General features: G+C 34.9%; 2 protein-coding genes and 1 pseudogene across 5 annotated transcripts; 2 read left to right on the forward strand and 1 right to left on the reverse strand.

The window, feature by feature from the left end:
* The first annotated feature begins 4867 nt into the window (after positions 1-4867).
* On the forward strand, positions 4868-9025 carry LOC118044291 (protein TIFY 6B). 2 transcript variants are annotated; one of them, XM_035052526.2, is made up of 7 exons: positions 4868-5121; positions 6794-6996; positions 7163-7467; positions 7569-7659; positions 7791-8097; positions 8217-8277; positions 8619-9025. In XM_035052526.2, exons 1-7 carry the CDS (start codon positions 5034-5036, stop codon positions 8740-8742), a joined length of 1179 nt encoding a protein of 392 aa, XP_034908417.1. In that variant the 5' UTR covers positions 4868-5033; the 3' UTR covers positions 8743-9025. The 2 variants fall into 2 exon arrangements, with proteins under 2 accessions (XP_034908417.1, XP_034908416.1); XM_035052525.2 differs by lacking the exon at positions 4868-5121 and adding an exon at positions 6259-6421.
* Positions 9026-13981: 4956 nt separating this feature from the next.
* LOC118044290 (TPR repeat-containing thioredoxin TDX) lies at positions 13982-18257 on the forward strand. 3 transcript variants are annotated; one of them, XM_035052524.2, is made up of 10 exons: positions 13982-14210; positions 14316-14344; positions 14992-15144; positions 15249-15336; positions 15423-15503; positions 15636-15700; positions 15845-15985; positions 16054-16167; positions 16927-16957; positions 17789-18257. In XM_035052524.2, exons 1-10 carry the CDS (start codon positions 14114-14116, stop codon positions 18115-18117), a joined length of 1128 nt encoding a protein of 375 aa, XP_034908415.1. In that variant the 5' UTR covers positions 13982-14113; the 3' UTR covers positions 18118-18257. The 3 variants fall into 3 exon arrangements, with proteins under 3 accessions (XP_034908415.1, XP_034908414.1, XP_034908413.1); XM_035052523.2 differs by having other exon boundaries at positions 14054-14210; positions 14311-14349; XM_035052522.2 differs by having other exon boundaries at positions 14054-14210; positions 14311-14344.
* A 97-nt stretch (positions 18258-18354) lies between these two features.
* On the reverse strand, positions 18355-26943 carry LOC118044289 (ABC transporter G family member STR-like; annotated as a pseudogene).
* Between the last annotated feature and the right edge of the window lie 271 nt (positions 26944-27214).

The raw sequence follows: 27214 nt of genomic DNA on the forward strand, positions 1-27214 counted from the left end.
TCAAACTGGTAACCTCTAGAAAATAAATCTGGAGTCTGATTGATTGAGCTACACCTCTTAAGGTTTTTTTTTAGTATTTTTAATTATTGATTGAATGATTGTTTTAAGTTTGTTTCATATTTATTATTATTCTTGACGGATTATGCATCATGATCATGTCTCTACTGCCATCCTTTTATTCTCCTTGTGCAGAACATATTTTATAATCCCATAATGCAGGTATTATGATGAACAAATCTGCTTTATTTTTCTAGAGAGGTTATGGAAGGATTATTATTATTATAGGGCTTTTGGAAGATTCACGTGGTTCTGGTTTTTTGCTTAATAAATGGGGATGCAAGATTAAAAAAAAAAAAAAAAAGACAGGAGAAAAAGGCCATTGTGATGCATGGACTAACTGTTTAAAATCTAATTAAAGAAAAATTTAGAAAAAACCTAACCGGGGATTAATATATTTACCGCAGAAAAGGAAGAAAAATAGAAAAAAACAAATGATGAGCATGGATGAGACAGAAAATCAACAAAACATCTGCACATTAACAAAAGCAAATTCGTCTTGAAAAATTATTATTGCTCTTAACTCATTAACAATATTTACTAGAATAATATAATGAAATTTTTATATTTTAATTCAAAAAAACTTTACATTGGCTTTCAAGTGTATTAAAATCTTTTTTCTATGATCTATTTATCATTTCTAAATTAACTAGAGATAAATAAGTATTTTTTTATCTTAATTGATAGTGAAATAACTAGAATACCTTTGAAAGTAAGAAAATTAAACTTGATGTTAAGGGGTATTTTTGTGTTTTCACAATGTTTTTTCACTGACAAATTAAGTTGAGGGACAATTTGATATTTGATCAAATATAAAAAAAAGTAATAAACAATTAAAATGCATAGTAGAATAATAAAAATACCTCTAAAAAAAAAATCTAAGCTTGAGTCCAAGCAGTGTTTTTATTTTTTCACAATAATTTTTTTTTTTTGTAATAAGAAAGTCAGCTTATAAAAACTTTTGTATTTAGCTAAAAAAAAGTACATGCTCTTGTTGCATATTGGGGATGCATGAGAGGCGCGTGAAGCCATTTGGGTTGTGTGCGACGTTTCTCCTAGAGTCCAAAAATATCCTTTCATTATATTCTCTTCTTGTTGGTGTAACGCTTGTCTCTGATTTGTCACTGGTGGAACCTTTCTTTTTTTTTACCTTCTTTCTCACTTCCTTCCTGAAAATTACAGCATGACTCTCTTGGTTGTTGGTAATTCAACTTCAGGCCATATTCTTTTGATTTCTCATTTCTCGTCTTAATCCTTTTATAGAAGTTTTATTTGTTTTTAATTTTATAATTGAATCCCAATTTACCAAATATTATATTCTCTAATTTAGTCCTTATTATTTGGATTTCTAATTTTTTTTACCTTGACCCTTTTATAAAGTTTTATTGATTTTTAATTTTATTATTCAATTCAAATTGTTGGTATTATGTTCACTAATTTGGTCATCGTTATTTTGATTTCTATTTTTTTTTTTTTTTTGTAAAAGTTACTATTTTTTTCAATTTCATCCTCTAATTATAACATTGTTTTTAATTTTTTATGTAATTGTGAGCCTCGTTCTTTTTATTTTTTGTCCTTTTACTAAATTGATTTTTATTTCAATTTCACGCTTCAATTAAATATAAAATTTAATTTTAATTTTAATTTTCATTCTTTTAATTGTTATTTTTTAAAACCGTTTTGTATAATTGAATTTTTTTTTTCAATTTCATCATTTAATACATGATTGATTAATAATTGGATTTCATGGTTTTTCTAGATGAGATGCTTTTGGTCTATTGACTCAAGTCATGGGTTTGAAAATGTTAATATAATTTTTTTTATAGCAAAAAATGTGCTTCATAATTTTCTTTAGTTTTTTTTTATTATATATGCTATTCCAATCATATGATCTAGGTCACGGGTTTGATGAGATATTTCGGGTTGGTTCAACCCTAATTAGTGTGATTATAGGGTTTTTCATAACCGATTTTTTTAAACCCCCTCAGAACATCATTTTTTACATAAAAAATAATTCTGACCATTCGTGTGGCGAAGCATGAACATCGAGGCTAGTCTTCTGCTATACTATATTAAGATTTATCTCTTTCATTCCCCATCCCTTCCTTTCTCCCCATTTAAACCTTCATTAGGCTCGAGTGAGATAAAGTTTGAGACCAAAATAAAGAGCTATACAAGAATAAAAGACCAAATAAAAAAAAAAAAATTAATAGAGACTAAATGAAAAAACAAAAATACGATGAGGGATCAAAATTTTAAAAAAGGCTAGCAAGTGAGGAAACCACCGTGTTTAGGTGGAGCATGTGGCTTCTTTTGGGACCCAATACCGTCTATCTTTGATGTCTCTAAAATAGTCTCAATAACCTCTCCATTCAAAGACAACATGTGTGTTGGTTAAGACAAGACACATCTTTGACGGTCCTTTTTTCTTTTATCTCTTATTTTCCTTCTATTCTCTCTATTTCACTTCCTTCAATTTTCGTATAAGATTTAAAAAACTACTAGTGATCGTCCATAATAGTTTGAGAGGGAGGCTACAATATATCTTCTAATTTTTTTTTTTTAAGGCATGTAAGACTTCCTCTAAACTTGATATCACCTATCTTAGTTATTTTTAGAATTGTTTCACCAACATCTCCATTCAAGATGACATATGTCATTCATTAAGACACGATGCGACTTTGACAACTTTCTTTTCTTTTTTCTTTTTTCTTTCTCTCGCACTCTTGATTTTTGTGTAAGACTTGATAAAAAAAAAAAAAATATTGTGACCCATCACAATAGTTTATGAGGGAGGCCACAATTTATTTCTATAAGAGTTATTATTTTTTTATATAATTTGTAATTATAATTAAAAAGTGATAGCTAGATACCTTTCCCAAGATGTCTCAAACACAGCATGCTTTGATGTTTATAATGGTAGATAATGAAGTGTTACCTTGTTGTATTATTTTGATCCACACAACCTACACTTTATCAAGGAAATCCGTTAGTGCAACTATGGTATAGAAGATCAAAACAATTAACGAACGTAGTTAGGTAATACTCTAATAAATAAATAAAATTTATTAAATCTAGTTAACCCGCCTGCCCGGTTTAAAACCCAATAAATTGACATGGCAATGCATAATTTCTCCTATATTTACCATATATATATATAAACAATTTACGAATTTATCTGATTTCTTTTTTAGCATATATATATTTTTTTGTTTGGAAATCTTGTTCCAAAAAGGCTAATTAGAATTAAAAAAAAGCGATTACTGCTAACTAAATTAGTTAAATTAATATCCCCACAATTCAATTCTTAATTTCTTGAAATTAATCCAATATTTTTTAACCATATAGCCCAAACTGCTTCCCCGTACACCGACTTGAAGCCCGTGCATAATTTAACCATATAGCCACGTGGTGTAATATTATTGCGCCTTGAGAAGATCCCCGTGTCACCTGTTAAGGATAATATATCCTAGTACTTCAAAAAAAAAAAAAAAAAGGAAACAAAAGATTCTTCTTGAAATTATATTTTCTAAAAAAATGTTTCTCGTGAATTGATATTTGAAAGTCACAAACAACTAATTACAAGAGCTAAAATAAATCAGGAGCCAGCCACGTGTTACTGAAAGCAGCCAATATGATTTTGGTTAGGCAGGTGGTGTCTCACCGGCAACACCAGGTGGTCCCAATCGAACTTAATTTCTTTACTGTAGAAAGGAATCTTTGATCAACGGCCTAGATCTTGTGTGAAGCATAAAGTTACAAGAAAGCATAAATACTATTTTTCAATGCCCAACATCCGAACTCCAAGTCTTGCTAGTTAGTCCTTCAACTAAAAGGTGAAATTATAATTTATTTAAGAAGTTGTGTTGAATAAATTGATTTTTTTTAAAAAATTAATTAAAACGATTATCATATATATATATAAAAAAATATCTGAGCATAGTCTGTAATATTCACTTAATTTTGATGTTGAAATCATATTTAAAAAATTAAAAAGTTGTGTTAACTAAATTGATTGTTTTAAAATAATTAAAATGATTATCATATATATTAAAATTTAATTTTCATACAACAATGTAATATATGAATTATTCAATCCATATATGTTATGGGCAAGTCTTGCAAAATAAGAATGAAAATGGAGTCTTTCTTACAAATATTAATGGATTATGTCCCATAGATAGATTATATTAATCTTAATCTACCCTAATTATATCCATTTTTTTAATTAAAGAGCCAATAGAAATAAAAAAGGGATAATATCTATATACTCAAATCCTCAACCAATATTAATAACCCAACAAACCCTATGAATTTATGGAGCTTATTTATGAATTCTAAGTTATGCTTAAATGAAAATTAACTAATTTTTTTTATCTTTGACTTCTCATAATATAATTCTTAAAAGGATATTTACAAACATCTCAATTATCAAGCTATTTAATATCTTGTGAAATTTTTTTGAAAGATTTTAATTTAACATTATAGTAATTATTATTTATTAAAGTATTTTTTATTAAAAATATATTAAAATAATATTTTTTTTTTTTTAAAATTTATTTTTAATATTAACACAGAAAAATAATTCATAAAAATAAAAATAAAAACTTTTTAAATTTTTTTGAAAAGCACCGTCACCCTAAAACAAACCGGCTCTATAAGTTACAGGACTGACTTAGCAAGTCCTTCAGAAATTGGTGACAGCTTTGAAAGTTGATCCAAAGCAAGAAACTGATTTGATAGTTAAAAAAAAAAAAAAAAAAACCCTTCTATTTCTGACACTCAAAGTTGCCATAAAAAACCAGTCTGTGTCCCCATCTGTTACTCTTTTGTCTTTCTCTCCCTCCTTCGCTTTCTCTGCTTAAAGAAGCAAGCAAACATCATTTTTCTTTCGTGTGTTCTTCTTTGTAGTGAAGATAATTAATTATTTGGTTTGAATTAACAAAAAGTTGTGTAAGCTCCTGATTGGCTCAGTGATGGAGAGAGATTTCCTAGGTCTGGGTACGATAAATAATCCTCTTACAATCAAAGAAGCGACCACTGATACTCCCAACAAGGATTCTGGTATGCTACCATAGTTTCATGTCTCTTTTTGTTGAATTCTTTCTTTTCTTTTTTATTCCAAATTATATCCAACCTCGTGTCGTGCACTGATATTTTTATCTAAATAACCCTAAGCAATATCCTTATATTCTTCTTTTTTTTGTTGGATATGTTGTGATTCTTGAGTTTGCTCTCCTGGTTGCTGATAAATAGAGAAAATGAAAGAGAGAAGGAGTGTTTTTCTCTTCTTTCCGACCTAATTCTTATCTTTCCTATCTTGGTGTGCGTTTATTTGGTTTCTTGAGTTCCATGTCGAGCTGGGTTTTGCGTTTCGTCTCTTTCCTTGGAGAACTAATTATATGTGGAGGAGAAACTACAATTAACCCTTTTCTTTTCGTTTTTTTTATTTTTAATTTTGTTTTCTTTTATTTTAGATTTCTGAGGAGTCAAACGAGGGCTAAGCACATGCTTTTTCTTCCTTCAAGAAGAAACCTCGTGGTGAAAACTAATAAAAAATAAAAATTTAAAGTTTAGGGCACATGGTACAAATGTTAGAAGCGAATGGTACAATCACTTTAAAGGGAGGGTGGTGTTTTTTTCTTTCTTTTTTAATATAGGAATATTAAAGTCACAAGTACTTAGGCGTTTAATTTACTACTGGTCGTTTCTTTCCCCCAAAGGTGGCCTTAGAATCAGATTTTTCTCCATTTACTTGTGGTGAGTGCTAACTTGCGTTTGGGCGGTATATTTCCCTTGTGGGTCAGGTCAGGGGGTCAAATTGATTGGCGTTCTTGTATTGCTTGGAGTTGGAGACTTGGTTGTTGAAACATGGCTTTTCTATTATTATTATTATTATAGTAATTATCATATTCAGTCTACTTTCTTGACTTTTCAAGTTTGGTTGTGTTGGGGTAAGAAAATAAGAATAAGATAATGTTTTTGGTAACATGCACATGAGCTGTTAAATGTAATAATATAAAGGTTCATCTTCAGTTTTGCCTTAAAGAAATATAAAAAAATTGTGTTTTTTAATGGTAGTGGCAGACAGATACAATGTGATTGAAATATGTCCGTATCACGTGGGATTAAAATGTTTTATTTTTTGTTTTTTATAACTTTAAAATGTGCTTATTCTGATAAGCAGTAGTGCTCGCCCAGGTGCAACTTGTTTATTAAAATAATCGCAAATGTAACATGGGGCAGGAGGCTTAAATGTTGCAGCCCATGGTTTTGAATTCTTTAGAGGCTTCATTGTATTTTTTTTACTTTGAATGCAAGCTCGTGAGATCATCAGTTCTTCTCTTTCAGTCTTTATTGAAAGGTATCATTAAACAATTCCCTTTAGATGCTTAATTATTGGAGTTAAATTATAGTTTATTCATATGTGTGTACTCTGTGTCGTGTGCCTGTCTATAGTTGTTTCTGTGGATAAAGTTTCAATAATATTTTTCAACCTCGCCCGCGTACGATTTCTCTTTGATTATATCAAGATTCTTTATAGCCATATATTGTTAATGTAATCTACTGTTCTCCTTCATTGAATAGTGGCTGGCAATTTTCTATTCGGTTCTTGGTTTTGTGTGTTTAAAATAGATTTTATTTATTTTATCAGATTAGATCTTAAGTTTGATTGGAGATTACAATCATTAACACAGCTAATAGGACATCTTTGCCAAATTTCTTGGTGTTGCAGTAGCCATGAGAGGTTCAGGGAGGCAGTGGTCTTTTTCAAACAAGGTTTCTGCCATTCCTCAATTCTTGTCATTCAAGTCTTCTCTGGAAGATAAACCAAGAAAGGCTGTTCATGATCCTGTAGCATCTTCCTCTGGCCTTATGTCTATTTCAACTGCTGATGCTTTTGATTCTAACCAGAAAACATACTCTGGCTTGGTTCAGGTTTGTTGCTAATTCCCTTCTTCAGGGTATAAAGACCACTTGTATTCCCTTCTTCCGAGTAAATGGATATGAAGTGGTGAAAGTCTTAACCTTCTTCAGGATCAATATATGTTTTTATTTTGTTTTGCTGATTGTTTGATCATTGCCTTCCTTCTAAAAATTGTAGAAAAACATGGCTATTGATAAACAAGCTGGAAACCATTATCCTGTGACAACCTATGGTACACAGCAGTTCGATGCCTACTCTGTTAATCGGCCAAAGGATACGAGGATGTTCTCAATCTCCGGCCAACAAAATCAAACAATCACCGTTTCTATGAGCTCCCCCATCCTGCAGTCCCATTTTCCTCCCACAGGACATAATATGCTTACTAATTCAGGAGTCCCAAAACCTCCGGGAGGAGTTCCAGTCATAACCCCTCCATCTGCTCTTCCCACTCCGAGTTCGATCATTGGCACCACTGATCTTAGGTATCTCAAAGTCTGTTTCTTTTTTCTAGGTGCTGTTTTATTTTCAATAATCCCTTATACATGGCCGGAACTGGAGAGTTGAACTTGAATCTGTTTTGTAGGGATGGTTCTAAATCCTCTGGAGCACCTGCTCAGTTGACCATATTCTATGCTGGTTCAGTGTGCGTGTATGATGATGTTTCTCCTGAGAAGGTATCTATCCAGTACTGATCAGAGCCTTTTGAATCTTAAAAGTTTTTTTTTTTTCAGCGGAGGTGGATTATTATTATTATTATTATTATTATTGATTGACTTATTTCATTAATAATTTACTGTCTATCCAGGCTCAGGCCATTATGTTTTTGGCCGGAAACGGTGGGTCTTCTGGAACGCCGAACAAGCCAATCTCTACGCCTCAAGCACAGGCACCAATTCGTAGACCACCTGTCGGCGATATTTTTGCTGGGAACAAAAGCAACACTACAGCTCCAATCTCATGCATTCCCAGCCCTATTTCTGTGACCTCTAGTAACACCAACGATTTAGCAACAGTTAAGCCAGTAGTATCTTTAGCTTCTTCTGTTAAACAAACAGAACCCCCCAAACCACTTAATTCACCAGGGCCTGCTTCTGCCACGCTTGTTCCAGCAGGTATGACATTGTTGGCTTTGTCCATGCTCTACTTTTAAAATCTATGTTTCATACAGTTATTGAGTATGTTTATGATAAATTGATAGTATTATGATGGAAAATCGCTTCTCTCTCTGCAGTGGCTGTACCTCAGGCTCGTAAAGCATCGTTGGCTCGGTTTCTGGAGAAGCGCAAGGAAAGGTTTGTAGCTGTGACTTCAATCTATGGCAATAACTTGACTCAGTTTTCCATCAGATGTTAAAGGCTCGTCTTGATCAGAGAACTATTAAAAAAATAAAATGCTTTCGATGGCCGTCAAACCCCAAGGGGCAATGTTGGCAGAAAAGATAATTTGAAACGATGTGAAAGAAAAGACATGGTCATTGAGGATATCACGGGGGGGGAAATGAGAAATCATGCTTTTAGGATCTGATTCTAACTAATAATAGAGTTTTTTTTCTTCTATCTTCTTTTTTTCTGTCACTTTGGTGCTGGTACTTGAGTTTTTTCATGCTAAAATGATATTCTGTGGGTGCATGCAGGGTGACGCAAACTTCGCCATATAATGTAAGCAAGAAGTCTCCCGAGAGTGGTTCCCATGGATGTGATGGCGCAAGTTTATCTATGAATTTCTCTAGCTCTTTCCCTCTCCCAGCCAGCAACTAGCAGTGAAAAGGGCCGGGGACTCTGACTGAAGGGATTGAAACCGAAGTATAAGAAAGAGTGATCTTCAACAACGTCTATTTTCTGTTCCAAGTTGTAAGGTCAATTCTTTCAAGGAGATAGAATCTTTACTTTAGATATATGGTTCTTATTATTAGTAGAAATTTGGTAAATTTTGTTTATGATAAGTGTTTTAATCCGACAACACCCTAGACCACTTGTAACTTGTCTTAGCTTCCATCATGCTGTAAAAGTAGCATTTCTCATAGTGGAAGATATTTCTATATTTCCGTCTCTTCATTTCTAGCTCTACGCATGTCAATGGAGCAGTGCATTTCTCCGGTGGAGGTCCGAAGAGCAACTGGAGAGGTTCATCATTAAATCAGCAACTGCAAGCTGCAATCTTCATTAGGTTTTTCTGTTATTTTCCAACGGGGAAGAGGTTCAAGGCCAATTATGTTCTCCTAAGAGCCTAAGAGGAAGAGTTTTTTCCTTTTTCTTAGCTTTTTCATATTTTAGCCGACCATTGCCGCCCTTTCTCAACATGCATCGATAGCAGTTACAATCAGCTTAATTTCAACTGCTAACCTACGGGATATTTTGATCATTTCGAATTTCAGCCATTAAATTTATGGCCAAGGAGAGGGACCCTTTTGGGACGGCGAGGCCACTTGCTGCCTGTCAATTTCGGATGGGACTACACTAGAGCGATTTGACGCCATTGTTGGCAAATGAAGAACGCAGAAGATGGCGAACAAGAAACCATCTTCATCGCAGTTTTGTTTGTCCTATTGATCCAGCAGGAGCCGCAATCTTCCCAAGAATCAAGGAAGATGGTGATGTATGTACCTGCTGCATGGCTTCGTCAGGATTCACTTGTTTTGGTGGCCAAGGTGTGGCACGGGAGGTTCATCACCAACTAGGTTAAAGGCCATGGGAGGTCATGTACCATGCAGCATGTATACATGGAGGGTACTGCATGTGCTGAGCTGATCGGCTTGCTCTCATAATTTTAAAATCTGGTCAGGATCTGGCCGATCCGAGGTTAAAATCGGAATCAAGTTGGTTTTAAAAAAAATAAAAATAAAAAAATCTGGTGTGACTTGGTGACCCAACAAGACCCGGTTAAAAACCTTGAATCGGGCCGGGTCTGAAAACTATGACTAAAAAGGTGTTTGAGAGTATTATAACTATTCATTTTTTAATTTAGAAGTATATTAAAATAATATTTTTTATTTTTTTAAAAAATTATTTTTGATACTAATATATTAAAATAATTTTAAAACAATAAAAAGTATTTATTTAAAACAAATAAAATAAAATAAAATAAAAATTATTTTTAAAATATAAAAACAAACAAATCATAAATGAATATTGTTGCTGTGTCACCTTTGGCTTTGCTCCTTTTCATTGCCGAAAATTGAAAAAGGATTTGAGGCTATAGTCAATCAAGATGGCTCACCTATGATATCTAAATTACCACGAACTCATTGGGGCCTAACTTATCATAAGTCATCCTCTTGTGGGCTGCAATGGAGGGTGTCAAAAAGACATTTTTATCATGCAATATTAGTGAATACACACTTAATTATGTTATAATTAATAGAATGATTTTTTTTTTCATTGTATATAATGTCGTGATGATAAAAAATATATATTTTTATTATTATTAATGTTGATATCTATTAATTTGTGTATATCTCAATTAACCCATAAATTCTAAAATTAGTAATCATATAAATTTTTAATAATCATTATATCAGCAACTACAAATTAGCAACTACAAATCTCTAACTTCAGCTTAGATAAAATATAATTTGATATGTACCAACAATGCTTCTTTTAAGTGATGTAACTTTACCTCACGTTAGTTTTGATTATATGAGAAAATCCAGTCACTAAAAGTTATGTGTTCCCCATATAAACTATATTCTCTCACTATTTTTGAAAATTCAATTATGACAAAACTTTGTTACTCCATTACTAAGATTTGGCTATTAGTTGTAATTATCATTTATCATCTCACGATGACGTAAAAGGAATAAAGTCATGCTAAGATTTGGCTATCAAGTTAATAAAATTTACCGTGAGTTGGATAAAAAAATTTAAAATGTAAAAAGAATTAAAAATACATGGATCCGCTGTTAATGTCTTTTTCGATATACAAGCTTTTTTTTTTTGAGCTAAAAAAATAATGTATACAAAGCAATTTTTTTTAAAAAAAATATCAAAACAATAAAATATTTAATTGGCTCATGTAAATCCAAGTTAATTTGTTAAATCTTTACTCAAATCATGAACCTGATTTGCTTAATAACATTGTTTTTTTTTAAATAATTTTATTTAATCATACGATAATAAAAAATATATTATAAGAAAAAAATTAGATAAAATAAAAAAATAATGATAGGTTGTAAAGAAAAGCTTGTTAGTATTAAAAACTATTGCAATAATCTTATTAGAAAGAAAAATAAAAATTAAATTGTTTTAGACTTTGGTCCTCTTTTTGTTGATGTTTTTCTTTTTTAATAAATTTTAAGAAATTAATTATTGATTTGATAATAGAAAGTGCAATTAAAAAATTTAAAAGAAAAATTATAAATAAAAAACTTGTTATTAATATAAATCGCTATAATGATTTACCTTCCGTCTTAATATATTTTGTTATGTACATGTAACATTACCTAGCTTAAAAAAAACACAGGCTAAATAATGTTTTCAATAAATTACAATAACATCATATTTATTGAAATTATTTGCAGCCATTTAAAATTATATATATATATATATATATAAACACATAAACCTTGTGCAAATCACCTTTAATAATTACCTTTGAAAATAAGGATATACTGAGTGTAAGAGTAAAATCTTCTAGCAAGTTTGTAAATATGTATGGGGTTTTTGTTAAAATTTCAATTTTTTTCCTTAGATGTTTGTAACTTTATAATATCAAAATTTCAATTTATATATATTAGGCATGTATAAATTATTAAAGATTCCACGAGCAATACTTAATTCAATATAATTAAAAAACTAAAATAACATGAAAGTTTTGAATATAATTAAATTGATTTATGATAACACGTAGGATAAATGGTAGATAAAGTATTATATAAACCTTTAACTTTATAAAATCCCAAGTATATTAATAAGGAGAAATAACCTTTTACCCTCTTAAGTTTTTTAGACTTTTTATTTCCTAGATTCGACTACATGAACCTTAATATATAATTACTTTTCTATTAAATAGGCTATTTGTTTCCTATATCCTTTTACATATTAACTATTATATTTTTATAATTATGTTGTATCATGATTAGCTTCTTGAATTTCTTTTTATAAACTCAACGGAAAAAAAAAACTTAAAAATTATTGCTATGATTTGGCTATTGGTGTTTCTTGAGGTTCATAGGATAAATGTGTTTAAGACATCATCTAGTTTACTAATATTTTGTTTATTTTTGTATTTCAAAAGTGTTTTTTTTTAAAAATTTAATTTTTTTTTTACTTTAAATTAATATTTTTTTGGTGTTTTTAGATCATTTTAATGTGCTAATATCAATTTTTTTTTTTAAAAATAATATTATTTTTAATATATTTCTGAGTAAAAAAATATTTTTTAAAAAAAATTACAGCCACACTTTAAGATCAACTCTAAAAAACATGCAAAATAACATTTTTGATAAATTACAATAACGAGTGATACATGATGAAATTATATGGACACACCGCATTTAAAAGTTCAAAACATTGAGTGAGAAAAAGAGAAGAAATAAAACTTTTACTACATTATAAAAATATATCACATCAACCCTAGTTGATGCCAAATTACCTTTGAGAATAAGGATATTTTGAGTGCCAAAGTTAATTAAATTTTCTAGCATGCATGCTTATAAACATGTAAGGAGTTTTCTTTTTTTAAAAGTTTCAATTTTTTTCTTAGATGCTTGTAATTTTATGTTATCGCATTAGATTATCACGATTTATATTGAGGATGGATAAATTATTATAGATTTAAGAGCAATACCTATCATAAAATGGAATTAATTATAGATTTTATAATGGAGGTGGCAAATATAAACCAAATCTAAATCTATTTAAAAAATTAGAGCAAATAAGAACCCTGATATATAAATATTTCTTCTTTTCTGCTCTGTTAAAGCAATAATTATAATAGTCTCCAACGAAGTATATGCATTTATGGAAAATTACATTGAGTCCTTTTGTTCTGTGTTTGAGAATATTTCTTCTTTTCTGCTATGTTAAAGCAATAATTATAATAGTCTCCAACAAAGTATATGCATTTATGGAAAATTACATTGAGTCCTTTTGTTTTATTTTTATTTTTTTTTTTTTATTTTGAAAAATTACATTTTATATAAGATGTATAACATTTTACATCTGCTAAAAAAATCAAAAAAAAGTTAGTATTATTTACAAAATTATTATTTTATTTCAATTAATGATTAAAAAATCTATGCCATTTTAAAACAACAAAATCATCACTCCATAAATCCCTAACTAGATTTTTCCATGAGAATTTTTACTAGATCGAACTCTTCGATGCAAGGAGTGACCGAGAATTTTTCTTTTGGTAAACGTTTATAGGTAATACAATAATTAACAAATATCAAGTGGTAGAATTTTGAGAAAAGCAAACTATATATATATAGGTGTTTGCATCAATTTACGTTGTACTTCAAACTAATATCCACAAGTCCTGAAATTAAAAACTATATAAACTTTTAATGATATTGATTTAAGATAATTCAAATTTTTTTATAAAACTATTTAAAAAAAAAATTTAAAATTTCAACCAATTGAACATACACTTAGCCAACTGTTTGTTCTGAAACCTAATGGTTTAGAATGCTAACCAAAAATGTACCCGCAGCCATTACCAAACGGGGCCTAAGTGTTGTGATGATCTAATCTGAATTCAAATATAATATGAATCTAAATTAATTTAAACCCAAGGCAATCCAATTCTAATCCATTAATTTATAACAATGTAATTTAGAAGGTGAGGTGTATATTAAAATAATATTTTTTAATTTTTAAAAAATTTTTTTTTTTTTATATTAGTATATTAAAATAATCTAAAAAATAAAAAAATATTAATTAAAAATAAAAAATAAAAAAAAATTTAATTTTTTTTTTTAAAATGTAAAAATAAACCGGTTTAATTTCAATTGAGAACCAAATTGAGAATCAAGAAATAGTTAGAGCTTCTGTTTGTTGTTTCCCACTAACATGAAATATGTCGAAAACAAAAGCAGTAGAAGGTTCTAATGTGCTCACTCGCTTTCTAGATTCTCCGTAGATAAAGAAAAAAAAGAAGAGAAGCATATAATATTATTCCAAATGGATTATGGATGCCGCTAAAATAATAGAACGCGAACACTTTATTGATCAGTGCAAGATTTGCCCTTCAATTCTCCACTCCCCATCTCTTGTTTTCTTCAAAGGTATGAATTTCCTACCTCTGTCTCTCTAATCATCTTAGTATTTTTTGTTTCTTGTCTTGAGGATTTATTAGTGTTTTGTTTTATTTTGATGTGTTTGCAGCCTAGGTGCTCGAGTTCCTCCAGAGACAAAACCGGTGAGGCATGGTTCCTTCACTTCTAGTTTATAAATTTTTGTACATTGTTGAAGTATTTTAAAGGATGGTTTTCTATACTAATTTACTGGGAAGATGAGGGGTCTTTTCCATTTTCTTATGATCATTTCTTGAAATGGAAACAAATGAGGAAAACAAGAGAAAAGTTACAATTTTTGAACAGAATATATACAAACTAATCAATGTACTGCAGAAATTTCTCCTAGCTGATGAAATACTGAGCTGTAAATGATAATATATGGAGTTATTAAAATAGAGGAAAAAGTGAAGGATTCTGTAGTTGAAACATTTCATTAATCTCTTCCTTTCCTTGCGATTTTTACTCTGGAATATCACGCTGTCTTTTATTTCATAAAGAATGTCTTCTTCTTTAGTATTTTTTCTATACTGTTTGATTCTCTGGCAGAAATAGTGTTCTGGGTTTTGGACTCTAGCCTTGTGGATTATGAGTTCACCTGTCCATAACTTACTTGGCACAAGAGAGAGATCAGTAGCACTCATTCTTTTTTATTATGAATATCGAGCTTTTTTTTTTTAGATTTTTTTTTTTTATAGCTTGAAGGGTAATTTGCCTTCTACTTGTTCATATGGAAATAGTTATGTGCTGATAGAAGCATGCTCTTATGCAGGAGAAAGGTGATATTAACATGTCTGACTCTGGGGAATGCTATGATTCCAAAAGACCAATTGAAGATGATGATGATGATGATGATATTGTTGAGTCTGATATTGACTTGGATAATACTGATGTTGTGGAACCTGATAATGATCCTCCACAAAAGGTGATGGAAAGTGTCTGTTGAGTTCAGCCACTCACATTTAGTTGGTACAGAGGCCTTTGTAATGTCTTATACATCGGCTAAGCATACATGTTTTGTGATTACAGATGGGAGATCCTGCAGTTGAAGTTACAGAAGAAAAGCGGGATGCTGCTCAAACTGAAAAGGCAAAAGCTATGGATGCAATTTCTGAAGGTACACCGTAGGCCTTTGCAATTAGATTTTCTGTTTTTGAGATTTATCCCATAGTATTCCTTGCCAAGTTTTGTCTTACTTTCCAGGTAACCTGGATGAAGCCATAGATCATTTAACAGAAGCCATCGTGTTGAATCCAATTTCAGCTATATTATATGCCACGCGAGGTAGGTTTTCTTTTTTACAAAATTATGTGTTATCTAATTTGAAATCCAATTTTCAGTTCTCATTTGATGCCTGGCCTTACCCTGTTACTTCATTGTTTTCTCAATGTCCTAAGATGCTTTTTATTTTTCCAGCTAGTGTCTTTGTTAAACTGAAGAAACCTCATGCTGCAATTTGTGACGCTGATGCTGCTCTGGCAGTAAGTCTGTGGCTGAGTCCTTTCCACAACCTATTTTGTACAGGCAGCTGAAAAAGTTTAAAGATTTTAGATTAATCAGTTGTCATATGTCTGTATTTATCCGATTGGAAAAAATGACTTACAGAGGTGAATTTTATTCATTAGATCAATCCAAACTCTGCAAAAGGATATAAAGTACGAGGTATGGCCAGAGCCATGTTAGGCCAATGGGAACAAGCAGCAAGTGATCTGCAAATGGCATCAAAGTTGGATTATGATGATGAGATTGGTTCAGTGCTGAAAAAGGTAATCTGCCGCTCTGTATCATGAGTTGGTACAGTAAATGTTTTCTGATAGTACAATTAAATCCACAGGTTGAACCTAATGCACGCAAAATTGAAGAGCATCGCATAAAATATGAACGCCTGCAGAAAGAAAGGGAGCTAAGGAAAGCTGAACGTGAAAGAAAACAAGAAGCTGAACCCCAAGTAAGTTTATTTTTTTCCTTAAAAAAAACTAATAGTTGTACTTTTCTTGCTCACTGGGATGAAAAATAAATCTCTTTTTGTTGACCTACACTTGTTTCTCATCAGAGCCTACACTTGTTTCTTATCAGAAATTTTGTGTTTATGATGCATAATGCTTCATTCAAGCTAATATATGACAGTTCACAAGTTTAGTGAAAAGATCACGGCTGCTCTTGAGTGATTCATGAGCATTTTGGGTCAAGTTATAGCTGATGTTAATTCGAAGAACTGGCAACCCAAAGTCACAAATGAAACAATAAGGCAAAACTTGAAATTAGTCTATAATATTCTCGCATCATTTAATATGGCTGGCTATCCCCTATTCATATGAATTATTGATTCTTATCTAAGTTTTTCTATTTATGATTTCATGAATTTTTTCTAGATGCTCGTTTATAGGACAAGCAAATGCTAGTCAGATTGGCAAGATTAATCAACAAAGTTGATTTGACTTATCACTTTGATTTATTATCATGCAGGGAAATAGAGTTAAAGGTATATTATAGGTTTGTAATATGGGCATTTGAATAGAAATAACATAAGTTCAAATTAGTAGATTTATCTCATGCATGCTCACGAGTGCTTAGACTTCTTTGACAGTTATTACAGAAACTGATGCTATTCAACCAACACTGCTTTCTCTTATTCCGCATGGTTTTCTAAATTGTGGTTTGTTTGTATTTGATTGCTGTGTACTGAAATACCCTTGATTCAATGCAGGAAAGAGAAGCCTTATCTGCTCTGAATGAAGGTATGAGTTTCTATTCTCTTCTGTCTCGTCTGCATTGTGCGTGTGCACAGAGAAGCAATCCAGCAGTGCATCAGACAAAATTTTCATTTTGGATCAAGTGATGCTAAATCTAACATGATTTCACTGTATGGCGTTTACACTTTTAGACATTGGAATATCTATTCCCTGAATCATTCCTCTGCGGATGGTAGTTTGGTATTATTACTCAGTACCGAGTACTTATATAGCCAGTGTTTAGATTAAGCACTTCTGGGTCAGTCCTACCTTTTTTGATACATCTCACGTCCCTGCTCAGTTTAGGGCATTTATTTCTTCTTCTTCGTTGTTGGGTGAGGGGGTAGTTTGTATTGGTGCAACCAGGAAGAAGAAATTCATGGATAATCAGGGCCTTTTTCTTTAAGTGATTAAACATTTAGTGTATTGCTGTAATTGTGTGTGCTTTAGTATATTTTTCATTAGTTTTTGATGTCCAGCATTCAATAACTTATGTATATTTGTCATGCTTATGTTCAAGTACAGTGAAGGGTGAGAGAATAATCATAGCAACATTGTTAGGGCAGAACCAGGAGAAGTGAAATGTGTGAACATAGAAAAGCCGTTGCTTGTTCTTAAGTATGTTTATCTAAAAGAGTTAATGATAGTCATTTGTTATGTTTTTGACCACTATAGTTATTGAAGAGTCAAAAGAGACTAGGATATCTCTTGTAACCTTCTGAGTGGAGGAGATCACCTGATAAATTTTTAGACTTAATTGCCATTTTTATGGTGTTTCAAGGAGAATGGTGTCTATAGGTCACCTTATCATGGTTTTTTATTTTTTTATATGAACAGGGCAAGTTATAGGCATTCATTCTGCTAGGGAACTAGATCCCAAACTGAATGCTGCATCAAAAACTTCTCGCCTTGCAATCTTGTACTTCACGGCAACATGGTGTGGGCCATGTCGTATGATTTCTCCCATTTTCACAAGCTTAGCTGCAAAGTACCCGAAAGTTGTTTTCTTGAAAGTTGACATAGACGAGGCAAGGGAAGTTGCTTCAAGCTGGAATATCAGCAGTGTTCCTACCTTCTACTTTACAAAGAATGGCAAGGAGATTGACAAGGTTGTGGGGGCTGATAAAAATGGACTGGAAAGGAAAATTGAACAACATGCTGGCTAGTCTCGAGCTAATCTACTGCGAGAGCCTTGGATGTGTTTTCTGTAATCAAACTTAACAACGATATTAAGACGTGAGAAATGTATTGAGATTATTATATTTTTAAGAGAAATGACATGCTCAAGCTATGCTTTTGGGATTTATTCTTGTTTGTACGGACAAAGCATGATAATTATGTTTTTTCTATCGAAGTCCCTAGTTGATTGGGAACTTGGTATGGAAGCTATCCTGATTTAAGTATGGTAATGATATAGCAGAGAGAATGCATTTTGTTCATGTTGAAAAATGTTTATTTATGTTTATAAGAATAACTACATTTGTCATTGCCTTAATTTTCATTTCCAAGAGCAAAAAAAACAAAGAGCTTCGTTGTTTGAAAATCCCACCAAGCTTTGCATGCTTCCAAGATTTCCAATTATGTTCTAAATAAGCAAACAAGAAATCCCTAAACATTCAACTACATAATTGTCATAGTATATGGATTATATATTGTATTAGTCATGGCCTAGAGTTTAAGACAGAGCGTTGATTTGGAACAAAAACAAATGCAAACGGCAAAACAACAGGAAAAAAGGCAGCTTCATTTCCTCTGATTGTTGGAGTAGAATCTAAGAACCAGGTAGAAGAAGAATCGGTAAAGAACTCCCCAAGCTAACAAGATAGCAATGTCATACCAAATACTGTCCATCTTAATATCCATGGAGAATAGAATATCTTTAACCAATCAACATGCAGTTTGACTCTAATTTTGAGTCATTATGCAGTTGGCTGAGTCTGATCTCTCCGAGAGGGCCTGGTGAAAGTTCTGAAGGGTTCCCTGAATAGCATCTTGAGCCTTTAAACTCATTTGATAGCATTCCCTCACAGGGATATTTAATTGCAGATATGTAATGGAGCCACCTCCAGTAGACAGGTATCTGCAAGCGCTTCAAAAAGAACCCACAGGTCAGGAAGAATAGAGCAGTTGTCGCAATCACGATGGCTTAACCTGTGATGTAACTCGGGACAAGCGCGCTCACAAGCATCACATAGGCATTAGTAGTTATGAGGGATGCATAAAGAATCAACCAAAAGTTGAAGAGATTGCTTTTTAGATGAAGCAAGAATCTGGTGATGGCAGCAAATGTCAAGCCTTGTACAGCGAAAAAAGGGAGATACTCTATGAGTGAGGAGATGACATAGGAAGAAGCGCGGTATGAATTGTGGGCGGTTTCTCTGATGAAGATGAACCTTTCTTGGATGAAAGTTGGGACAGCATCATTGGATGAGAAGAAAACAAGACAAACTGCGAAGATGTAGAAATTGAGAAGCCTGTTAATGTCTTGGAAAGATGGATGACCCAGGTTCTTGAAAAGTGATGATAGAATGAGTGCCATAACAGCTAATACGATCTCTCTCGAGAGGAAAAGCTCAGGAGTGCGAACCACGTTGAGTACTGTGCGCCATGAAAGAACTGCTACCTCCCGGAGCCATGGGTTTGCAAATTTAGGACCATGATCTGACTCATCGAGCTCTTCCTCACGACTGAATTCTTCTTAAGAAGGGGAATGTGGGTCCAGCGAGGGGTTAGAAAATTCTGGGGGTTTTGGATGAGAAACAACATACTGTGGTGTTGAGAATCGGCTTCAAGATTGGCTTCTTGCCCCAGTCATTGGTGTTTTCCCGGGTGTCCTTCCTGGAGTTCTCGCAGGAGTCCATGACGGTGCTCGGCGAGGAGTTCCTTTGACACCATGGTAGACCCAGACTGGAAACTCTTCGTAGAATTGAGAAGCCAAACGAGGATTATGAACACCAATTTGCATTGGTGTTCGTGCAGGTTTCCGTTCCAGGGAGTTGTCTGTTAAGGTTACTTAACAAGAAAGGAGAATTGAAGGAGAAAAGAAGACGAAATGAGGAAGAATAGAAGTGAAGAACAGAAAGCTGTTCTGAGAATGCGAGAGAGAAGAATATGAACGAATGTTCTGTATATTTTTCTATCCATCAACTGGTAATCCTTACATGTATTTATAGTAACAGAATGAACTACTAACGGATTAGTCTAACTGAATTAACAACCTGCTAACTAATTCTCCAACTAACTAACTGACTTAACAACCAAAGGTTGCGTGCTGCAGACGTTAACCATTCTGCAATGCTTGACTTCATCTTCTGTAGGCTGCTTTCTTCCTTAGAGCTTAGGTACGTAACAGTACCCCCCCATGAGAGATTCTTGTCCCAAGAATCAAGAGCAGGATCAGTTTACATAGCAATATTAAAGTCCGGAAATTGCAACTGTAATTCTGTCAACTCCTCCCAAGTAGCATCTTCAGGAAATGAATTCGACCACTGAATTAAGCCTGCTACAACCGCTATATTACCCTTCTTCATAAGCTTCCTCTCCAGTATTGTAACAGGATATACCTTTACCCTACCCTCCTCATCCACGATTGGCAGAGCTTGAGAAACAATGGCCACTTCTCCCAATTTTTTCCTCAATAGCGATACATGGAACACTGGGTGCATTGCACTTCCTGGGGGTAACTGGAGTTTATATGCAACTGGACTGATGCGTTCAAGGACTAGGTAGGGACCGTAGTACCTGGGGTTTAACTTGTAATGCTTCCTGTACATAACACTGCCCTGCCTGTAAGGTTGCAGCTTCAAAAAAACCCAATCTCCTACTAAAAATGCCCTCTCAGATCGCCTCCTGTTGGCCACTTGCCCCATCCGATTTCTTGCCCCCTCCAGCAAGCCTTTGATTAATTGATCCATATTAATCCTCTTCTGTTTCCATTCCCCTACTGCAGCTACTTGAGTATCCTCTGTGAGCACCATTTCTCTGGCTGGAGGTTCGTAGCCATATAGAGCCTGGAAAGGGGACATGCCAATAGTGGAGTGGAAACTACTATTATACCACCATTGTGCTGTGGAGATCCACTGGTGCCATTTCCTTGGACAGTGCATAGTCATGCATCTTAAGTAGGTCTCGAGGCATTGATTCACCCTTTCAGTCTGCCCATCCGTTTGTGGATGGTATGCTGTGCTTAATAACAGCTTGACCCCTAAGTGTTTGAACAACTCCTGCCAGAATAAGCTCGTAAATATCTTATCCCTGTCAGTCAAGATTGTAGCAGGCAAGCCATGGAACTTGTAGACTTGATCTAGGAAAGACTTGGCAACATCTTGAGCTGTGAAGGGATGTGCTAGGGTGACAAAATGTCCATACTTGGTGAAACGATCAACAATGACCATGATGGTGTCTCTGCCCTCTGATTTGGGAAGGCCTTCTATGAAGTCCATGGTAATATCCTGCCAAGGACCATGTGGAATGGGCAGAGCTTGTAACAACCCCGGATAAGACACCCTCTCAGCCTTGGCCTGTTTACAGATATCACATTGCTGCACTAGTTGGTAGACCATCTTCTTCATGGCAAGCCAGTAGAAATGACCCTTCAATCGCCTATATGTATTCTGGATGCCTGCATGTCCTCCAATATAGGAATCATGGGTAGTTTTAACGAGTTCTTCTCTCAATGTCCCTGCAGCTCCTATCACCATTCTTCCCTTATACCTTATCACCCCGTGGTTATAGGTAAAATTCGAAGCTTGTGTAGTATTTATCAGTGTACCCTGTAGGATGTCCTGTAGCTTGGCATCACCCTGATAAGAGCTGTAAACTTGATCATACCAAGTTGGCACTACCTGTGTTATGGCTGCGAGCCCTCCTCCTGCAGTATCTGCTCCTTGGGTATCTTTACTCTGCAGATTCATTCTGGATAGAGCATCAGCAACTTTGTTCTCCTTGCCCTTTTTATACTTAATTTGGTAGCTTAGTCCCAACAACTTGGTCAGTCCCTTCTTCTGAATAGGGGTGTGGATTTTCTGGTCCAGTAAGTATGTTAAGCTCTCATGATCAGTTTGTATGATGAACTGACCTTGTTCCAAGTAGTGTCGCCATTTGTCCACTGCCATCAAAATAGCCAGATATTCCTTCTCATAGATAGACAGTCCCAAGTGTTTAACCCCCAAGGCTTTACTCATGAATGCCAATGGCCTCCCCTCCTGGCTCAGCACTGCTCCAATTCCAGTGTCACAAGCGTCTGTTTCCAAGACAAAGGGGAGGGTAAAATCAGGCAAGGCTAGGGCTGAAGCTTCACATAAAGCCTTCTTCAGATTTTGGAAGGCTTCTAATGCCCCCTCGTGCCACACAAAATTATTCTTTTTGAGCAATTCTGTCAAGGGTTTACTAATGACCCCAAACTTCCTGATGAATTTTCGATAGTAGCCAGCTAGACCAAGAAACCCCCTTAACTCCTTGATAGTCTTTGGGACTGGCCACTCCTGTACAGCTTGTATTTTCTCAGGGTCTGTGGCTACTCCTTCAGCAGAGACTATATGCCCCAAGTATTCCACCCTTGGTTTAGCAAAACTGCATTTCGATCTCCTTGCATACAACTGGTTGGTCTTCAGGATCTCCAAAATTTGCTTCAAATGGCTGAGGTGTGCTTCTAAAGAGGAACTGTAAATGAGAATGTCGTCAAAGAAGACCAAGGCAAATTTCCTCAGGAATGGCTCCAGAATATCATTCATCAAAGCTTGGAAGGTTGCAGGCGCATTCGTGAGGCCAAAAGGCATGACCCTAAACTCATAATGCCCTTGGTGAGTGCGAAAAGCTGTTTTCTCTACATCTTCCTCATGCATTCGCACCTGGTGATAGCCTGCCCTGAGGTCGAGTTTTGAGAAGAAACTGGATCCTTGCAGCTCATCCAGTAGGTCATCGATCAAGGGAATAGGGAATTTATTTTTTACAATGACTTCATTCAGCCGCCTGAAGTCTACACAGAAACGCCAGGAGTTATCCTTCTTCTTGACCAAGAGTACTGGCGAAGTAAAGGGGCTCATACTTGGTTGTATGATGTTATTACTTAACATGTCTTTCACCATCTTCTCTATCTCCCCTTTTTGAAAGAAGGAAGTTTTATACGACCTGCAATTTACAGGTGGAGCTCCTGTGTGCATAAGGATTCTGTGATCATGCCTCCTCTTTGGTGGTAATGCAGTAGGCTCTTGAAAAACCTCTGCATAGTCTGCTAGTAGTTGCTCTACTGCTGGGTTAGGCAAGTCTGACCTGGTTGTTGTAATGGCTTCTACCAGAAAAAATTGTCCAACAAAACCCATGATGGAAGTTTTCAAATTCTTCTGGACCTTCTCTAGTGTCATTGCTTGGAGGCTGGCAGTTTCGATGATGCTTCTGAGCTCTATCATCCTTCCTTCCTTCTTAAATGTCAGTTTCATTTTGATGAAATCAAATAGGATTGGTGAAAATTTTCTTAACCAATCCACTCCTAACACCATGTCGCACCTCCCTAGCTTCAGAATTCTTAAATCTGCTATGAATTTGTAATTCTGCATAAACCATGTGAAGCCGGCTGTATAGGAGTCACATAGTATGATACTGCCATTAGCAACAGTTACTTCTAACACTGGAGAGTTCTCAACAGGAAGTTGTAGTTCCCCCGCTATGCTGGAATCAAGGAAGCTGTGGGTGCTGCCACTGTCAATGAGAATGATCAGATCTCTGCTTTGATAGCTGCCTCTAATTCGTATGGTATTGTGAGCGTAATTATCTGCTAATGCATTCAAGGATAAGCCATATTCTTCAATCTTGCTATCAGGTGCTACATCTGTACTGTTGTTCCCTGACGTGGCATCCACAAATTCCTCCTCTTCCTGGCCTTCCATCATGTGCAGTCCTTTGGCAATGCACTTGTGTCCTGGCATGAATTTGTCTCCACACTTAAAACATTGCCCAACCTGCGCCTCTGCTCATACATGGTTTCCGATACCTTCGGTGTCTGCAAATTGTTGTTCACATAGTTGGCTTGAGGAGTACTAAATGATCTTCCCATCCCTGGCTTGGTAGAGAATCTGTTCTTCCTTGCCAATATGTTGTTTGATTCCTCCTGCCACTTTGCTTGATCAAAGGCTGCCATCAACGTGCCTGGCTTCAGTATCTTTAACATGGGTTTAATGTCCTCTTTTAATCCGCTAATAAAGCTGGAAATGTAGTAGGACTCGGGCAGTATGGGATTGAGTGAATGCATTAGTGATTTGAGATCTTCAAACCTCTCCACATACTCCTCCATACCATTCTCTTGTTTTAGTTTGTTGAATTCTTCCACTATATCCTCTCTACTACCAAACCGGCTGCATATAGCCTTTGAGAACTCCTCCCATTCTAGATTAACATCCAGTCCACATATGTACCCTTCGAACCATATTTCTGCTTTTCCTTCCAAATACAGGGAAGCTATTTCCACCCACTGCTGCCATGGAGTTGCATTGAGTTTGAAGAACTTGTTGCATCGTCTCAGCCATCCTCTAGGATCGTCTCCTCGAAAAATGGTTAGATCCATCTTAGGCAATCCTGTATTGAACATAGCTCTATGTTGTTCCTGCCCGTAACCAGCATCTCCTCTCATAGGACCCTTTCCTTTAGAAGATAGTCCTTCACTGTTGCCCTTGGCTGGAGTTGGTAGTATGCCTTTAGAAGTGCTCCCCATATCCTTTTCCATCACATGGTGAGCAAGAAACGCCTAGAACTGATTGGATAGTGTTTCCAGTTGAGCACTAATCTGCTCATTCTTCTTACCTTGTCCCTCCAGTTGAGCACTAATCTGCTCATTCTTCTTACCTTGTTCCTCCCGCTGCTCTTGGATTTCTTGTTGCATGATCTGCATTCGTTCATCCAATTTCTTGCAATGTTCTTCCACATTTTTAACCATGGTGTTAGATCTTAAGGCTCTGATACCAATTGTTAAGGTTACTTAACAAGAAAGGAGAATTGAAGGAGAAAAGAAGACGAAATGAGGAAGAATAGAAGTGAAGAACAGAAAGCTGTTCTGAGAATACGAGAGAGAAGAATAGGAACGAATGTTCTGTATATTTTTCTATTCATCAACTGGTAATCCTTACATGTATTTATAGTAACAGAATGAACTACTAACGGATTAGTCTAACTGAATTAACAACCTGCTAACTAATTCTCCAACTAACTAACTGACTTAACAACCAAAGGTTGCGTGCTGCAGACGTTAACCATTCTGCAATGCTTGACTTCATCTTCTGTAGGCTGCTTTCTTCCTTAGAGCTTAGGTACGTAACATTGTCAAAATTCCTCATCATCATCTTCGTCGTAGTAATCAAATTGACCAGAGTCTGCTTGAGATGTCATATCTCCTGTACCCGAGAATCCTTGGCTTCGGAGGCTGATGGCATACTTTGACAGAGGGGTCTTCATGTAAGGAGTACGTGGTGTCCTGGCAGTTCTTGGTGTTTTGCGGACCGGTGTCTGTGCCGCTTGATCCGGTTTGATACCATCGCGTTGGTAAAACACGAGGGGATCAAGTCCCACGGTTGATTCATCATACTCCTTTATCACGTCCAGGAAATACTCAATGCTGTTTTCACCATCAGGAAGAGGCCTTCCAAATCTAGAAAGATAGTTAGGAATAGCAGCTGGGCTTCCCATATATATCAGTCTTCCCCTGTTTGCATAATTTGATGTCTTAGCAAGCAAGATGTAATAATACTAGCGGAGAATCTGATGGATACAATTCCAGGGTTTTACAAGAATTGAGTTTTTCAAGTATTTTACCTTGCAAGAATCGTGATACGGTCCAAGAGCATTTGAATCCTGAAAGATGGCTGGTGGATGGTCATCAAGATTATGCTACCACCCCGAGCTATGTCCTTCACCTTTTCAACCACACTGTAAGCACTTGTAGAATCAAGACCAGAAGTAGGTTCATCAAGGAACAGCAGGGATGGCTTATGGATAATATCAGTTCCTACAGACACTCTTCGCCTTTCCCCTCCTGACACTCCTCTGTTTCCCTCGTTCCCAATATACGTATCTGTTGCACTCTGCAGAACCAAATATGCTACTAACTTCAAGTTTATGCTCACATAATGTAGTACATGTCTCGGTGACTGTGTGTGTGATCAGGAAGAAGAAGTCATACCGTTAAACCCAGTTGGTGAAGGAGCTCATGGACTCTATTCTTCTTCTCAGCCCTGGAAACTGAAGGAGGAAGTCTGACTTCAGCCGCGAACATGAAGGTCTCGAAAACTGTCAACATGGGGAAGAGCTGGTCATCTTGCATTACGTACGATGAAATCATCTTCATGTAGCTTGTAGTTACCTGCACAGAAGATGCCTTATATATAACCATGTTGTTGAACAAAATCTGATATTTTCAAGATTGAATGAGAGGTATAGTAGATAACACCAACCGGTTTTCCATCTATCCGAACAGATCCCTGGAGACTCCCTCCCGCAATCCGACCAGCAATGGCGTCAAGAAAAGTGGACTTCCCAGCACCACTAGGCCCCATAATAGCCATAACCTCACCCCTTATAGCCTGTCCAGAGATATCATTGAGAAGATATGCTTCTTTGGTGATCCACACACCGTCTTTCTTGCTTTTTCATGACACTATATGACAGGTTCTTGAACTCCAGGCCATGTCCCGCAATCATCTTCCGGGGTTCCACTGGCACTCCATTTTTCTTACCTAATGCCGTTTTGTCCATGTCTAAGAGAGTCTCAAGATTGTTATTTGCATCTGACCGCCCTAGGCTTCATCGTCGATGGAGATCAGTGAGCACCTTTTGATCTTGTTTTTGGCTTAGCCAAAGATGGGTTTCAAGAATTCTTTGAGAACTGAAGTTAGAATTCTGGTATGCTATAAAAAGGTGAGGGATGAACCATGTGGATTGCAGACAAAATCGAGACGGCACAGCCTTTCTTCTGAATTTAGAAGCCAGAGCCAGCAAAACTGTGACATAACTGGTTGGTGGGGGTCATGGACAAACCAATAACATTCAGACAGAATAAATTTAATTCACCTTTCTAATTGTGTTTATTGTTTTTTTATTTATTTATTTAAAAAGAAACGAACTTCTAATTATGTCCTACAAATGCACCCCAAGCAGCAGTTGGAAGTCGTTTTGCTAAGTTTCAAAGAGATGGGTAAATTTTATGGCTAATGTATTCATATAATTAAATAAATCTTGAAATATATGTGTAATTAAAAGAAAAAAAAATAGTTGTTAATG

Source organism: Populus alba, chromosome 12, assembly GCF_005239225.2.
Source record: "Populus alba chromosome 12, ASM523922v2, whole genome shotgun sequence".
Taxonomy (NCBI): domain Eukaryota; kingdom Viridiplantae; phylum Streptophyta; class Magnoliopsida; order Malpighiales; family Salicaceae; genus Populus; species Populus alba.

Bases quoted from the DNA above. Each gene is read 5' to 3' on its own strand.
- LOC118044291 (XM_035052525.2), top strand. From the start codon at position 6,313: ATGTTGCAGCCCATGGTTTTGAATTCTTTAGAGGCTTCATTGTATTTT. The intron at 6,997-7,162 runs GTTTGTTGCTAA...TAAAAATTGTAG, and splicing joins CATACTCTGGCTTGGTTCAG to AAAAACATGGCTATTGATAA. The intron at 7,660-7,790 runs GTATCTATCCAG...CTGTCTATCCAG, and splicing joins ATGATGTTTCTCCTGAGAAG to GCTCAGGCCATTATGTTTTT.
- LOC118044290 (XM_035052524.2), top strand. From the start codon at position 14,114: ATGGATGCCGCTAAAATAATAGAACGCGAACACTTTATTGATCAGTGC. The intron at 15,337-15,422 runs GTACACCGTAGG...CTTACTTTCCAG, and splicing joins TATGGATGCAATTTCTGAAG to GTAACCTGGATGAAGCCATA. The intron at 16,958-17,788 runs GTATGAGTTTCT...TTATATGAACAG, and splicing joins CTTATCTGCTCTGAATGAAG to GGCAAGTTATAGGCATTCAT.